Source organism: Vipera berus (genome assembly GCF_964194415.1).
Source record: "Vipera berus genome assembly, chromosome: W".
In the NCBI taxonomy this organism is placed as follows: domain Eukaryota; kingdom Metazoa; phylum Chordata; class Lepidosauria; order Squamata; family Viperidae; genus Vipera; species Vipera berus.
The window spans coordinates 22730258-22745251 of record NC_138210.1 but is presented as its reverse complement, the minus strand read 5'-3'; the positions used below and the strand labels follow the sequence as shown (position 1 = coordinate 22745251).

Here is a 14994-nt window from a genome sequence, read left to right as displayed (position 1 = left end):
TGCAGGATTTCAGTCCTTCACGGCATAGTGTGTTACCAATTGTTTTCTTGGTGACTATGGTCCCAGCTGCCTTGAGATCATTGACAAGATCCTCCTGTGTAGTTCTGGGCTGATTCCTCACCATTCTCATGATCATTGAAACTCCATGAGGTGAGATCTTGCATGGAGCCCCAGACCGGGGGAGATTGACATTTATATTGTGTTTCTTCCATTTGCAAATAATTGCGCCACCTATTGTCACCTTCTCACCAAGCTGCTTGGCGATAGTCTTGTAGCCCATTCCAGCCTTGTGTAGGTCTACAATCTTGTCCCTGACATCCTCGGACAGCTCTTTGGTCTTGGCCATGGTGGAGAGTTTGGAATCTGATTGATTGCTTCTGTGGACAGGTGTCTTTTATACAGGGAACAAGCTGAGATTAGGAGCACTCCCTTTAAGAGAGTGCTCCTAATCTCAGCTCATTACCTGTATAAAAGACACCTGGGAGCCAGAAATCTTGCTGATTGATAGGGGATCAAATACATATTTCACTCATTAAAATGCAGATCAATTTATAACTTTTTTGAAATGCGTTTTTCTGGATTTTTTTTGTTGTTATTCTGTCTCTCACTGTTAAAGTAAACCTACCATTAAAATTATAGACTGATCATTTCTTTGTCAGTGCGCAAACGTACAAAATCAGCAGGGGATCAAATATTTTTTTCCCTCACTGTACATCAATTCTGCTCTATTGAGTAACCCTGAATTTTGACTTATTTGAGATACGTGTTACAGGATAAGTTTTTAATAAGTTTTTTTCTTTCAGAACACACCAACGCAAAGCATTGTAAAACGTCCAAACCAGCAGATCCAGTCATCTACCCTAAGGAATAGTAATTTGCGTGAATTGCCAATAGCACCTTTGCATGCTATTGAGGCTGCTAACAAACAACGAACTTCAGCTCCTGCTGCTCAAGTGAAACCGATTACTAGCACCACACCTGTTACAAGGCCTTTTACAGGTGTCAAGAACCAACTGGGAAGGACTGAGACCAAGCCTAGAGCAGTTATTCCCATGACTCAACCTAAAACGGAGGTCCTATCTGAACCAGAGGTAGGGGTTCCTTCTAGCAAAGGCCCATTCGGGTACTTATCTTCCGTTTAACAGTGGTTTTGAGGAAAGGTCACTTGAGATAGACTCTGTACTCTACTGTACTTGTGTTCTAGTGTTATTACCTGCCAAAATATGTTCTTTTTAAATGTTCAGGAACTTTAAAAAGTTTTGATTTAACCTATCATTTAGGAAGAAGAAGTGTTTGTTAAGTGTTGTGTTTCAGTATCAGCCTGTGCTCCCAGCAGCTGAGTCTGAGGAATCTGAGGAGGAGGAGGAGGAGGCGTTTGGAGAGCCTTCAGTGTCACAGGGAGGCTCTGATGCACTGCAGGACTCTCAGCCTGGCCCCTCCAGTCATGTTCCTCATGAAGCTCAGCTGTGTGAGTACGAGGTGTCAGACTCAGAAGAGTCACAGCTGAATCTGTTCAGAGATGCTAGAAGCAGAAGGCAATCCAGCAGAGCAGAGCAGAGAAAATCTGTGAGGAAACTCAATGAAAGGAGAAGGCATTGAGAAGCCACGCCTTGGGACAGATAATAAAAGGGGAAGGTGTGGACGGTGCTGGTTGCTGAAAGCAACCGTTTGGAGACATTCAAAGAGAATCCTGGTCTGTTCTTGCTAATCTGTTTGACTCTTTTTTGTTGACTCTTGTTTGATGTTTTGAATCATTTATTGAAGAAAATATTCTGCTGTTGTTTTGTTTGAAAGACTTTATCATTTTTGAACTGTAAATAAATTTGGGTTGGGTTTTTTCCTATTAATTTGTCAAAAGGAAAAAGGGGTTGTCCCTGTCACACAAACAGGGCCAGTCGTAGGCTGGAACAGAACATTAAGCCTCAATGACTATTAAATCTGAATGGTACTGTTGTACATACGTAAAAAGTCAGATTGCTATTTTGCACATGTCTAAAAATATACAGCATGTTTGCATTGCAAATGGAAGTTAAGGAAAACTCCTTCCCACCAATTTTTCTGCTGGCCTACATCTCCACTCTTCCCAGCTTTTATTTGATGGATAGTGTTAGGCATATGATTAAGCCTACCTGGTTGGGTTGGAAATATATAAGCCATGATGTATGGTATCACTTTAAATGTGATGATTGGCCAAGGGTGTGTTTGCTTCCCAACGGCCATAAGAGGGAGCTAGGGACGTAGTTTCTCTCTCTCTGCTCTCGCTGTTTTTTCACTGTTAGTTACTCTGTTACTGCTATTGTTGGTTTGCTACTGTGTTAAACCTGAACAACTGTGTTTTGACCTTTGGACCGGTAAGAAGACTTTGTATTTGGAATACTCCTTGGACTGTTACTATCGTTTATCTGTTCTTTACACGTGTATGACCTGGACTGTTTATTTTTGACTGTGCTTTGTATTACACCACAAAGTAAAGTATTCTGTTTTTCACACCTCAGTGTATCTGTGTGGTTACTGTGTGAACTTTGCTGCTCTCAGTACTCTTTTTTGTCTGTGCAACTTCTTGTTAGCTCAAGGAAATCTCTGCACAATTCCTGACATTGGTTATGGGCCCAGGAATGTACTGAGAGCTAGTATACACAGTACCATATCAAGAATCTGCTGAGTTTGTGTTAACAATCCAATTTGAAACGATGGCACAAGAACAGTCAACAGGCATCTCCTGGATAACCCGGTTAGATGGGACAAACTATGTTTCCTGATCCACAAAATGCTGCTTGCTTCTGTGCAAGGAAGGACTATGGGCTGTAGTGCATAACCCACCAGATGTGACTGCCTGGGATCCAGAAGATGAAGACGATGCAAGGAAGATAGAGAAATATTTTTTGCAATATTTTTTTCAAGATGGCGGACGTGCAGGCGGACCTGTTAGGCTGAGCTCTGCAAGTCCCAGAAACCAGGCGTCCCAGGAGCCCCCCAAGGGTGTTCATACCCTCTGTGTTGGGGTGATAGTGATGGCAACGAGCTAGGCAGCTGGACAATGCTGGGCTGCTGGTCTGCTGCTTTGCCGGACTGGATGTTTGTGGCGTCTTCCCGCTGCTTTGGGTGTTTTCCGGGCCGTTTCTGGCGGCGTTTGGCGTTTTCGGCAGCCGGCGGCGGCGTTTTTGGCGGTGGCGGAGCCGGCGTCTTCGGATGGTTCCTGGCTGTTGGCGGTCTCGGCGGAGGCGTTTTCGGGCCGTCTCGGGCCGCTTCTGTGGTCGGCTCGGTCTGCCTTCGGCTGTGGCAGCGACGGCGCTCTCGGCTCACTTCGATGGCGACGGCGGCGGCGGCGGCGTTGCTCCCGGGCCGCTCTAGGCCGCCTTTGTTATCGATTGCTGCCTTTTGGCCCGCTCTTTTTAGACCGTTTGCTCGCTCGATCGTTCGCCCGACTGTTCGCCCGCTCCCGCCTGGGCCTTTTCGGCCCGTTTTCCATCGGCGGCGGGAATGGCTGGATCGTTTTTGGTTCCGGCGGCGTCCTGGTGGCGGCAGCGATGGCGGCGGCGTCTGCAGCGGCGCTCCGGTGGTGGTAGCGGCCTTGGTGGCTCAGCGGTGGTGTTGCACTCGACTTGTCTTCTCCCCTGTTTGCTTTGCTGGTTCCAGATGGCCTGGCACCTTCACTGTTGCTGGTGGCCCCGAAGGTTCCTGGGTTAGCCGGTTAATTCCGGTGGATCCCAATGGAGCCCAGCGGTCCCTTGAAAGACCTATGCTCTCCGTGGCACCTGTTGTGATCCGGTCGGTGCCAATGGATTTTGACAGGGCGCGGGGGAAATCAATGGACCTAAGGGAGTTAGACTCTGTAGACCACAATCTGGAAGGCCCCAATGACTGCAGAACTGAGGGCCCATGGAGTTGTGGCCATGAACAATCTTCTGGAACGGCAGAGCAACGGAGGACTCGGCTGTTTAGCAGTGCAGACTATGATGGCATACTACGATGGATTATTATACTACTATACTTCTCCCTTCGGACTATTGCTTATTGTCACCCACATATCATCCCCAAAGGATTCAGAGTTCCCTGGGTATTAGCCACCGTGAGAGGGTGGCTTGAACTTACATCTGCTGCCCCTAGAGGTGAGAGCTCTAGGGGACATGCTATACCCAGGGTGGGTGCTTCAGACCACCCCCCCAGGAATAGGCCTTGCGACCGTCGTGAGAGGACGGTGGTTGGCCTGTCCTGGGGGTGCACCCAGCCGAGTGGCAGTGGCTGGGTGGAGGGTCGGGACACCTATTTGCCCTCTGCTTAGACCCTCCTTACTGACTATGGACTGCCTGCATCTGGACTGCTCTTATGCCTTATCTTAGGTATTCCTCCACGGACTTGCTCGCCCTCAGGGGTGCTCCCCCTTCCTGGGGGCGACCCGCCTTTCTAGCCGCGTACAATCTCGAGGAAGGGCCCACTTATTGGGACCCTGAGAGATGGCTGGGCACGGGTAGGGGCCTCCGACGTAAACCTAACAAGAGGCCCCTGGTTAGTTTTTTGTCGAAATTTTTTCGGGGGTTAGGGAGGAGGGAGGGTACTTCTTTTGGTTGTTTGGACGAGGGGGGCAGTCCAACAACCTCTGTTCAGGCCAGTGCCGAGGCGGATCGCGGGGGGGAGGAGCGGGGGTCGGTTGCTTCTGGGGCTCCAGGGCTGGTCGTGGGATTACCCATTCCCACGACGTTAGGGAATGGCAGCAGGTGGAGGAACAGAGGGCCGTATCGATCTCAGGGAAGGTCTCTCCGCTGCTTACAAGCGGTGAGGCACTCCGACCCTCTGGCTCCGCCCCGAGGTCCCGGGAGTGAGGATGTGCAGCCTCCTGAGCTCCGGCTGGTGTACTTGAATGCCAGGTCTGTCGCTAACAAAGCTCTTCTCGTCCGTGACTTGGTCGAGGGTGAGCAGGCGGACCTGGCTTGCATCACGGAAACTTGGTTGGGCCCAGAGGGCGGTATTCCTCTGGTTGATCTTTGCCCACCAGGTTTCCGGGTGCTACACCGGCCTCGGGCTCAGGGTAGGGGTGGGGGAGTGGCTGTGGTTATGAGGGAGACCTTGTGCCCGCGGGAGGCCACCGTTCCCCAGATAGTCGGGTGTGAGTCTCTCTTTTTGAGATGCGGCCCTGGTGCGCAGTTGGGCTTGCTGCTGGTGTACCTTTCGCCTAGTCACGCAGCAGCAGCCCTGCCTGAGCTTCTCGATGTCCTCTCTGGGTTGGTGATTGAGTTCCCGAAACTTATAGTTTTGGGGGACTTCAATCTACCATCTCTGGGAGGATCATCTGAGTTGGCTCGGGAGTTCATGGCTTCCATGACGGCCATGGACCTGACGCAAGTAATTTCGGGACCGACTCATGAGGGAGGCCACACCCTTGACCTAGTTTTCTTATCTGGACGGTGGTTAGATGATCTTGGTGGGGGCTCCCCAATTGTTATGCCCCTGTCATGGACCGATCATCATCTCCTGCGGCTGGTCTTCCGTTTTGCCACCCCCCGCCGTGGGTGTGTGGAACCTATCAAATGGTACCGCCCCAGACGCTTAATGGATCCCGAGAGGTTCCAGGCGGCGCTGGGGTCCCCACCTGCCTCCCTTGCTCACAGCTCGGCAGACGCCTTAGTGGAAGCCTGGGAAAGGGCAGCCACTGAGGCTCTTGACCGAGTTGTACCCCTGCAGCCCCTGACCCGGTGCAGATCCCGTCGAGCTCCATGGTTCTCCGCGGAGCTCCGGGAGATGAAGCGTCGGAGACGGGGCCTAGAGAGCGGTTGGAGATCCAGCCGATCCGAATCCGACCGATTGCGACTAAGAACCTATACTAGGTCTTATCTCGCTGCGATAAGGGAGGCGAGGTCTAACCACTTCGCCACCCTTATCGCGTCCGCAGATAATCGCCCGGCCGCCCTGTTTAGGGTGACTCGCTCCCTCCTGAATCAGGAGGTGAGGGAGGAACCCTTGCAGGGTCGTGCCGAGGAGTTTAACCAGCATCTGTCGGACAAAATCGCTCGGATTCGGACCGGTCTGGACTCTGACTGGGCAGAGTCTGTCGAGCAGGACACGGGCGGTCTTGTCGATATCACCTGGGAGGAGTTTGATTCTGTGACTCCGGAGGAAGTGGACAGGATCATGGGGAGGCTGAGCACCACCACATGTTTACTGGACCCGTGCCCTTCCTGGCTGGTCTATGCAGCCCGGGAGAGGACACGCAGCTGGTTCCAGGCAGTTATATCGGCTTCTTTGAGTGAGGGCAGCTTCCCCGCCGTCTTAAAAGAGGCGGTGGTGAGGCCTCTCCTCAAGAAGCCTGCCTTGGACCCAGCTGTATTGAACAACTTTCGTCCTGTCTCCAACCTTCGCTTTCTTGCGAAGGTTGTTGAGAGTGTGGTGGCACATCAGCTCCCTCTGGTCCTGGATGAAGCGGATTATCTAGACCCGTACCAATCGGGTTTCAGGCCCGGGTACAGCACGGAGACGGCATTGGTCGCGCTGGTGAATGATCTCTGGAGGGCTCGGGACAGGGGGCATTCCTCTGTTCTGGTCCTATTAGACCTCTCAGCGGCTTTCGATACCATCGACCATGGTATCTTGCTGCGGCGTCTCAGGGGATTGGGAGTGGGTGGCACGGTTTTACAGTGGATCTCCTCCTATCTCCAGGGACGCTCGCAGTCGGTGTTGGCAGGAGGGCAGAGGTCGACCGCGAGGTCTCTCATTTGTGGAGTTCCTCAGGGGTCGGTCCTCTCGCCTCTCCTGTTCAACATCTATATGAAACCGCTGGGTGAGATCATTCGTGGTTTTGGAGTTGGGTATCATCAGTATGCTGATGATACCCAGCTTTTCCTTTCGACCCCAAACCACCCCAGTGATGCCCTCACCGTGATGTCCCGTTGCCTGGAGGCGGTTCGGGTCTGGATGGGGAGGAACAGACTTCAACTCAACCCCGACAAGACCGAGTGGCTTTGCATACCTTCATCCAGGGTTTATTCGGACATTCCACCTCTCGCTATGGGGGGCGAATTATTACCCCCCGTAGATAGGGCTCGCAACTTGGGAGTCCTCCTAGATTCACGGCTCACCCTGGAAGACCACATAGGAGCTGTGACTAGGGGGGCTTTCGCCCAGGTTCGCCTGGTGCGCCAGTTGCGGCCCTATCTAAGCCGGGATGATCTATGCACGGTCACTCATGCGCTCGTGACCTCTCGACTAGACTACTGCAACGCTCTCTACATGGGGCTGCCCTTGAGGACCACCCGGAAGCTCCAACTGGTACAGAATGCAGCCGCGAGAGTTGTGTTGGGAGTCTCCCGATACTCCCACGTTACACCTCTGCTCCGCGAGCTGCATTGGTTACCGGTTGCCTTCCGGGTGAGATTCAAGGTACTAGTAATGGTATTCAAAGCCCTACATGGCAGGGGCCCGGAGTACCTGAGGGAACACCTGCTGCCGGCATCGACTCCCCTCCGCCCTGTGCGTTCCCACAGAGAGGGCCTCCTCAGGGTGCCACCGGTCAGAGAATGTCGACTGGTGGCCCCCAGGGGGAGGGCCTTCTCTGTGGGCGCCCCGGAGCTATGGAATCAGCTACCGGTTGAGCTCCGGACGGCGCCCGACCTTCGCTCTTTTCGCCGCGAGCTAAAAACATACTTTTTTGAACAAGCTGGCCTGGCCTGATGAAGGGATTGGGGGGGGTTGTTATGGTTATTTTATTGAGTTTTAAAGATGTATTTTAGTATGTGGGCATTTATTTAATCTTGTTTTAACTTTTGTAATCTGTATTTTTATTCTTGCCCTGTTCACCGCCCTGAGTCCTTCGGGAGAAGGGCGGTATAGAAATAGTATTAAATAAATAAATAAATAAATAAATTTAACTGTGACAACGAAAAAGCTCTTTGCATAATTGGACTAACACTGAATGACCAGCAGCTTGTCCATATCCGTGGTGAGGAGTCTGCTGCTAGGTGTTGGGACATTTTGCGAAGAATTTATGTTCGTGATAGTGTGAGTGAACATGTACACCTTACGCGCAAACTGTTTAGGGCTCGTCTTCAGAAGGATGGAGATATGTTAGCTCATCTGGTATTCATGAAGAAAACTCTGCAAGAGCTACATAAAAAGGAGCTGATTTTCTCGGAGCTGCATCAGGTGTATATCATTCTTTCATCTTTGGATGAAAGCTATGATGCGTATGTCTCTTCTTTAGAAGTCCTGACCAGAGAGGAACTAACATTAACAAACATAACTGGGAGATTGCTGGAAGAGTCCAGAAGAAGGCAAGACAGAGACCAGCTGAGAGAGACACAACCACACAAGAGGAACAACAGTCTACTACTGCATATACTGCTAAGAAATGTTATTCTTGTGGGGCTAAAGGGCATATTGCTAGATTCTGTAAGAAGGGCAGGAAACAGAATGCAGATAGCAATAGGAGAATAAGAAAAGATGTTGGTTTAGCTGCTTTTGGTTCTTCAACATCCTCAAACCATGATTTGTGGGTGGTTGATAGTGGGGCTTCTCAGTGTATAACCAAGACTAAAGAGGTTTGCTCACATGATTAAGAGTAAACAGTATGTGTCTTTAGCAAATGGCTGGAGGATGAAAGCCTCTGGTGAAGGTAGTGCATACTGTCCACATATTAATGAACATTTATCAATGTTATATGTGCCTAAACTAAAGTTTAATTTGTTATCTGTGAAGGCATTGGTACAGGCTGGGTTTGTGTTTAGGGTGACTCGCTCCCTTCTTAATCAGGAGGTGAGGGAGGAGCCCTTGCAGGGTCGGGCCGTGGAGTTTAGTCATCATCTGACGGACAAAATCGCTCAGATCTGGGCCGGTTTGGACTCTGACTGGGCAGAGTGTGATGTGGAGGAATCGGACGGTCTTGAGCATGTTATCTGGACTGAGTTCGATCCTGTTTCCCCTGATGATGTGGACAGGATTATGGGAAGGCTGAGCTCCACCACCTGTTTATTGGATCTGTGTCCCTCCTGGCTGATTTATGCAGCTCGGGAGGAGACACGAAGCTGGTTCCAGGCAGTAATATCTGCCTCTTTGAGTGAGGGTGTCTTCCCCGCCGCTTTGAAGGAGGCGGTGGTAAGGCCCCTTCTCAAGAAGCCTGCCCTGGACCCAGTGATTTTAAATAATTATCATCCGGTCTACAACCTTCACTTTTTGGTGAAGGTTGTTGAGAGTGTGGTGGTGCATCAGCTTCCTCTGTTCCTGGAGGAAACTGATTACCTTGACCCGTACCAATCGGGCTTCAGGCCCGGGTACAGCACGGAGACAGCAGTGATCGCGCTGGTGAATGATCTCTGGCGGGCTCGGGACAGGGGTTGTTCCTCTGTCCTAGTCCTATTAGATCTCTCAGCGGCTTTTGATACCATCGACCATGGTATCCTACTGCGGTGTCTCAGGGGGTTGGGAGTGGGAGGCACTGTTTTGCAGTGGTTCTCCTCCTATCTCCTGGGCCGCTCGCAGTCGGTGTTGACAGGAGGGCAGAGATCCGCCCCGAGGCCTCTCGTTTGTGGAGTTCCTCAGGGGTCGGTTCTCTCTCCCCTCCTGTTCAACATCTATATGAAGCCGCTGGGCGAGATCATTCATGGTTTCGGGGTGGGGTATCATCAGTATGCTGATGATACCCAACTTTTTTTCTCCACCCCGAACCAACCCAGCGATGCTCTCGCCGTGATGTCCTGTTGCCTGGATGCGGTCCGGGTCTGGATGGGGAGAAACAGGCTTCGTCTCAATCCTGCCAAGACTGAGTGGCTGTGTGTACCGGCATCTCCGGTTAACCAGTCTATTCCACCTTTAATGATGGGGGGGTGAGGTGTTACCCCCCCCCCCCGTTGATAGGGCTCGCAACTTGGGCGTCCTCCTGGATTCGCGGCTCAGTTTTGAAGACCATATAGGAGCCGTGACCAGGGGGGCCTTTGCCCAGGTTTGCCTGGTGCGCCAGTTGCGGCCCTACCTGGACCGAGATGCCCTACGCACAGTCACTCATGCGCTCGTGACCTCCCGGTTGGACTACTGCAACGCTCTCTACATGGGGCTGCCCTTGAGGACCACTCGGAGGCTTCAGCTGGTGCAGAATGCAGCCGCGCGGGTTGTGATGGGGGTTTCCCGATACTCCCATGTAATACCTCTGCTCCGTGAGCTGCATTGGCTTCCGGTTGCCCTCCGGGTGAGATTCAAGGTGCTGGTGATGACCTATAAAGCCCTAAATGGCTTGGGTCCGGGATATCTGAGGGAACACCTGCTGCCGGCATCAAGCTCCCTTCATCCTGTGCACTCCCACAGGGAGGGCCTTCTCAAGGTACCGCCGGCAAAAGATTGCCGGCGGGTAACACCCAGGGGAAGGGCCTTCTCTGTGGGTGTGCCTGCCCTTTGGAACCAGCTGCCCATAGAGCTCAGGACTTCCCCTGACCTTCGTTCATTCCGCCGGGACCTGAAGACCTGGCTCTTTGAGCTTTCCGGCCAGGACTGAGAATTTTAATTGTAATTTTATTTTAATTGGGTTTTAATTGGAGTTTAATAGGGGTTTTATTTTATTCAAGGACTAATTTTAATTATTTTAATTGTTCTTAACTTTTGTAATTTGTATTGTCATTTTAAATTCCTTGTGTCCTACGGGAGAAGGGCGGTATATAAGTCCAATAAACATAAACATAAACCTTCAGGGGAGATAAATGTATTATTGAAAAGAATGGTACCAGAGCTACCGCTACCCTGAAGAACGATTTATTTGTTCTCACTGACAACCCAGGAATCATGGCTAACGCTAGTTCTGTCTATGAGAACAATAAACCACATGATAACTGTATCCATCTTCTTCATAGATGTTTAGGGCATGTGAATTTCAATACGTTACAGAAGACTGTTGAATTGGCTGAAGGGATAAAACTGAAACCGTGTCAGATGTATTTAAACTGTAATGCGTGTAGTCAGGAGAAAAGCAAGGTAACCCCTGCGAACAGGGCTAATGGTTTTAAGACCACAGTACCTTTAGAGGTAGTATTTGCTGATATTATTGGCCCTATGAAACCAAGTATTGGTGGAGCATGCTGTATCCTGAGTATCATGGACCATTATACACGTTATGGTTTCTGTTTCCTAATGAAAACAAAAGCAGACACGTTTCAGCATTTCTCAAACTGGCTTAAGTTTGTAGAAAGGAAAGCAAAACGAAAGGTTCAGTGCGTCGTAACAGATAATGGCACTGAGTTCACTAATAAGCAGTTTGTAGCCAAGTTACAATCAGCTGGCATTGAACATAAGCGTTCTGCCCCTTACAGGCCACAACACAATGCGTTTGTTGAAAGACGAGGGCAAACGCTGCAAGCTATGATAAGAACAATGTCCGATTCCGGATTACCTGAGAAACTGTGCGGAGAGGCGGCAATGTGTGCTAACCGCATCTTAAACGTTGTGGTTCATTCCACAACTGGTGAACTACCATACACACGTTGGCATGGTAGAAAACCAGATCTAGGTTACTTGCACACATTTGGGGCCCCAGCATGGGTTCATATTCCAGCACAACTGAGGCGAAAGGGACAGCATAGAGCAAGGCAATTGTTTTTTGTAGGCTATGACTCCAACCACAGGTCTTTTAGGTTTTGGGAACAAGGTACCACTACTGTGTATTGTAGTGCTAGTGCTAAGTTTCTGGAGCATGTAGGCTGGAACAAGCTAGAGCAGGAAAGTGTTGGTGTTGATCCTATTGTGTTTAGTGACACCCCTGTTGCCGTTAAAAGATGTGATGATAAACCTTCCATAGCTGTGAGAGAGGAACCGATAGGGGTGGTAGAGGAAGCAGAAGAGGAGAGTCCGATACCAAGTCCTGTAGTGCCTAGACGTTCGACACGCGAAAGGCGTCCACCTGATAGATACCAGGCCAGTGTTGTATGTCAGGTGAATGTAGAACCGTCTAATTTTGAGGAAATAAAAATGTATCCTGAGAAAGAGCAAAAGGCATGGAAGTCAGTGATGGATAAGGAGTTAAGATCCTTGCAGGATCTAGAGGTATATGAAGATGCGAAGCTTCCACCTGGTGAACGTGCAATAGGTTGCAAATGGGTTTATAAATTGAAGAGGGGTGTAGATGGGACTGTTACCCATAGGGCTCATTTAGTTGCTCAAGGATTTGCTCAAACCACCGATGGCTATGATGAGGTGTTTGCACCTAGTCTGAGGGCTATTATGTTGAGAGCAGCATTAGTGTGGGCAGCTAGAAACCGGTATAAAATAAACCACGTAGACGTAGAGACAGCATATTTGCATGCTCCCTTACAGCACACTATCTACCTAACAAAACCACCAGGAGTAAACAAGGATCAGAAAACTGATTGTTGGAGATTAAAGAAAAGTCTTTATGGCTTAAAACAATCTGGTTTTGAGTGGAATAAGTGTATTGTTAATGAATTGGTTGCGATGGGCTTTGTAGCCAGTATCGCTGATCCATGTTTGTTTAGGAAGGAAAGGGACGGTATAATGTCTTTATTATTGCTTTTTACTGATGACATAGCAATAATTACGAAGACTGAGCAAGAAGCACTGAACATTGTTGCTAGCTTACATAAGAAATTCAGAATCAGGAACCTAGGAGAGATCAATAACTATTTGGGTCTGGATATTGTGAAGTCCGATAAAGGTTATAAGATTTCACAGGCTAGCAAGATAAGTCAGTTATTGAAGAGATACAACATGGAGCTCTGTAAGCCAGCAAAAACTCCAATGTCTCAGGACTTTAGAAACACTGATATTGAAAGTCCTGTTTTTGACAAAAAAGTTTATCAATCATTAATTGGTAGTCTATCATATCTGAGCAACTGGTCAAGACCAGACATTTCATATAGTGTAAACCAATTAGCGAGATACAATGCTGCACCGACTGGTAGACACTGGCAAGCAGCAAAACGAGTATTGAGATACTTAAAACAGACCATACACTACTCGTATCTGGAACCCAATCGTGATTTAGTTCTCACAGCTTATGCAGATGCAAGTTTTGCTTCTGATGCAAGCGCTCGAAAATCAACCTCAGGTTTCATTATAATGCTAGGTGATTCGATCATAGGGTGGAAATCCATTAGACAGAAGCACATTAGCCTGTCTACGATGGAAGCCGAGTTTTCTTGTTTATCAGTTTTGTGTACTGAATTACTGGTTTATTATAAACAGATATTACTGGACATGGAACTAACTGTTAATAGTCCATTTCTTGTGTATGAGGATAACCAGGCTGCGATTAAGATGGCAACCAATGCTGCCGTCAGGACAAGGTCTAAACATACCGATTTACGTTACCTAAATGTTAGACAATGTATTAAGGACAAACTGATGCAGTTGGAATACTGCACAACTGATATTAATATCGCAGACCATTTCACCAAAGCTCAGGGTGCTGTTAAGCACAAAGCCAGTTGTGAAACTTATGGCCTCAGATTGTAAGAAGCAACATATTGTCCTACCCAAAGGGGAGAATGTTAGGCATATGATTAAGCCTACCTGCTTGGGTTGGAAATATATAAGCCATGATGTATGATATCACTTTAAATGTTCAGGAACTTTAAAAAGTTTTGATTTAACCTATCATTTAGGAAGAAGAGGTGTTTGTTAAGTGTTGTGTTTCAATATCAGCCTGTGCTCCCAGCAGCTGAGTCTGAGGAATCTGAGGAGGAGGAGGAGGGGTTTGGAGAGCCTTCAGTGTCACAGGGAGGCTCTGATGCACTGCAGGACTCTCAGCCTGGCCCCTCCAGTCATGTTCCTCATGAGGCTCAGCTGTGTGAGTACGAGGTGTCAGACTCAGAAGAGTCACAGCTGAATCTGTTCAGAGATGCTAGAAGCAGAAGGCAATCCAGCAGAGCAGAGCAGAGAAAATCTGTGAGGAAACTCAATGAAAGGAGGAGAAGGCATTAAGAAGCCTACCTGGTTGGGTTGGTGTCAAGAACCAACTGGGAAGGACTGAGACCAAGCCTTGAGCAGTTATTCCCATGACTCAACCTAAAACGGAGGTCCTATCTGAACCAGAGGTAGGGGTTCCTTCTAGCAAAGGCCCATTCGGGTACTTATCTTCCGTTTAACAGTGGTTTTGAGGAAAGGTCACTTGAGATAGACTCTGTACTCTACTGTACTTGTGTTCTAGTGTTATTACCTGCCAAAATATGTTCTTTTTAAATGTTCAGGAACTTTAAAAAGTTTTGATTTAACCTATCATTTAGGAAGAAGAGGTGTTTGTTAAGTGTTGTGTTTCAGTATCAGCCTGTGCTCCCAGCAGCTGAGTCTGAGGAATCTGAGGAGGAGGAGGAGGAGGAGGGGTTTGGAGAGCCTTCAGTGTCACAGGGAGGCTCTGATGCACTGCAGGACTCTCAGCCTGGCCCCTCCAGTCATGTTCCTCATGAGGCTCAGCTGTGTGAGTACGAGGTGTCAGACTCAGAAGAGTCACAGCTGAATCTGTTCAGAGATGCTAGAAGCAGAAGGCAATCCAGCAGAGCAGAGCAGAGCAGAGAAAATCTGTGAGGAAACTCAATGGAAGGAGAAGGCATTGAGAAGCCACGCCTTGGGACAGATAATAAAAGGGGAAGGTGTGGACGGTGCTGGTTGCTGAAGGCAACCGTTTGGAGACATTCAGAGAGAATCCTGGTCTGTTCTTGCTAATCTGTTTGACTCTTTTTTGTTGACTCTTGTTTGATGTTTTGAATCATTTATTGAAGAAAATATTCTGCTGTTTTTTTGTTTGAAAGACTTTATCATTTTTGAACTGTAAATAAATTTGGGTTGGGTTTTTTCCTATTAATTTGTCAAAAGGAAAAAGGGGTTGTCCCTGTCACACAAACAGGGCCAGTCGTAGGCTGGAACAGAACATTAAGCCTCAATGATTATTAAATCTGAATGGTACTGTTGTTGTTGTTGTTGTTAGCTGCGAAGTCGTGTCCGACCCATCGCGACCCTATGGACAACATTCCTCCAGGCCTTCCTGTCCTCTACCATCTTCTGGAGTCCATTTAA

The 14994-nt window shown here is 48.9% G+C and overlaps 1 protein-coding gene across 4 annotated transcripts in view; it reads left to right on the top strand.

Annotated features, from left to right (window-relative positions):
* Positions 1-14994, top strand: part of LOC308676208 (RNA-binding protein 33-like) — a 293110-nt gene that overhangs the window by 168826 nt on the left and 109290 nt on the right. For all 4 annotated transcript variants that reach the window (XM_081341982.1, XM_081341985.1, XM_081341984.1 and 1 more), the window contains one exon: positions 804-1091. In XM_081341982.1, the coding sequence (XP_081198108.1) occupies positions 804-1091 (288 nt within the window). The remainder of the gene's footprint in view (positions 1-803; positions 1092-14994) is intronic.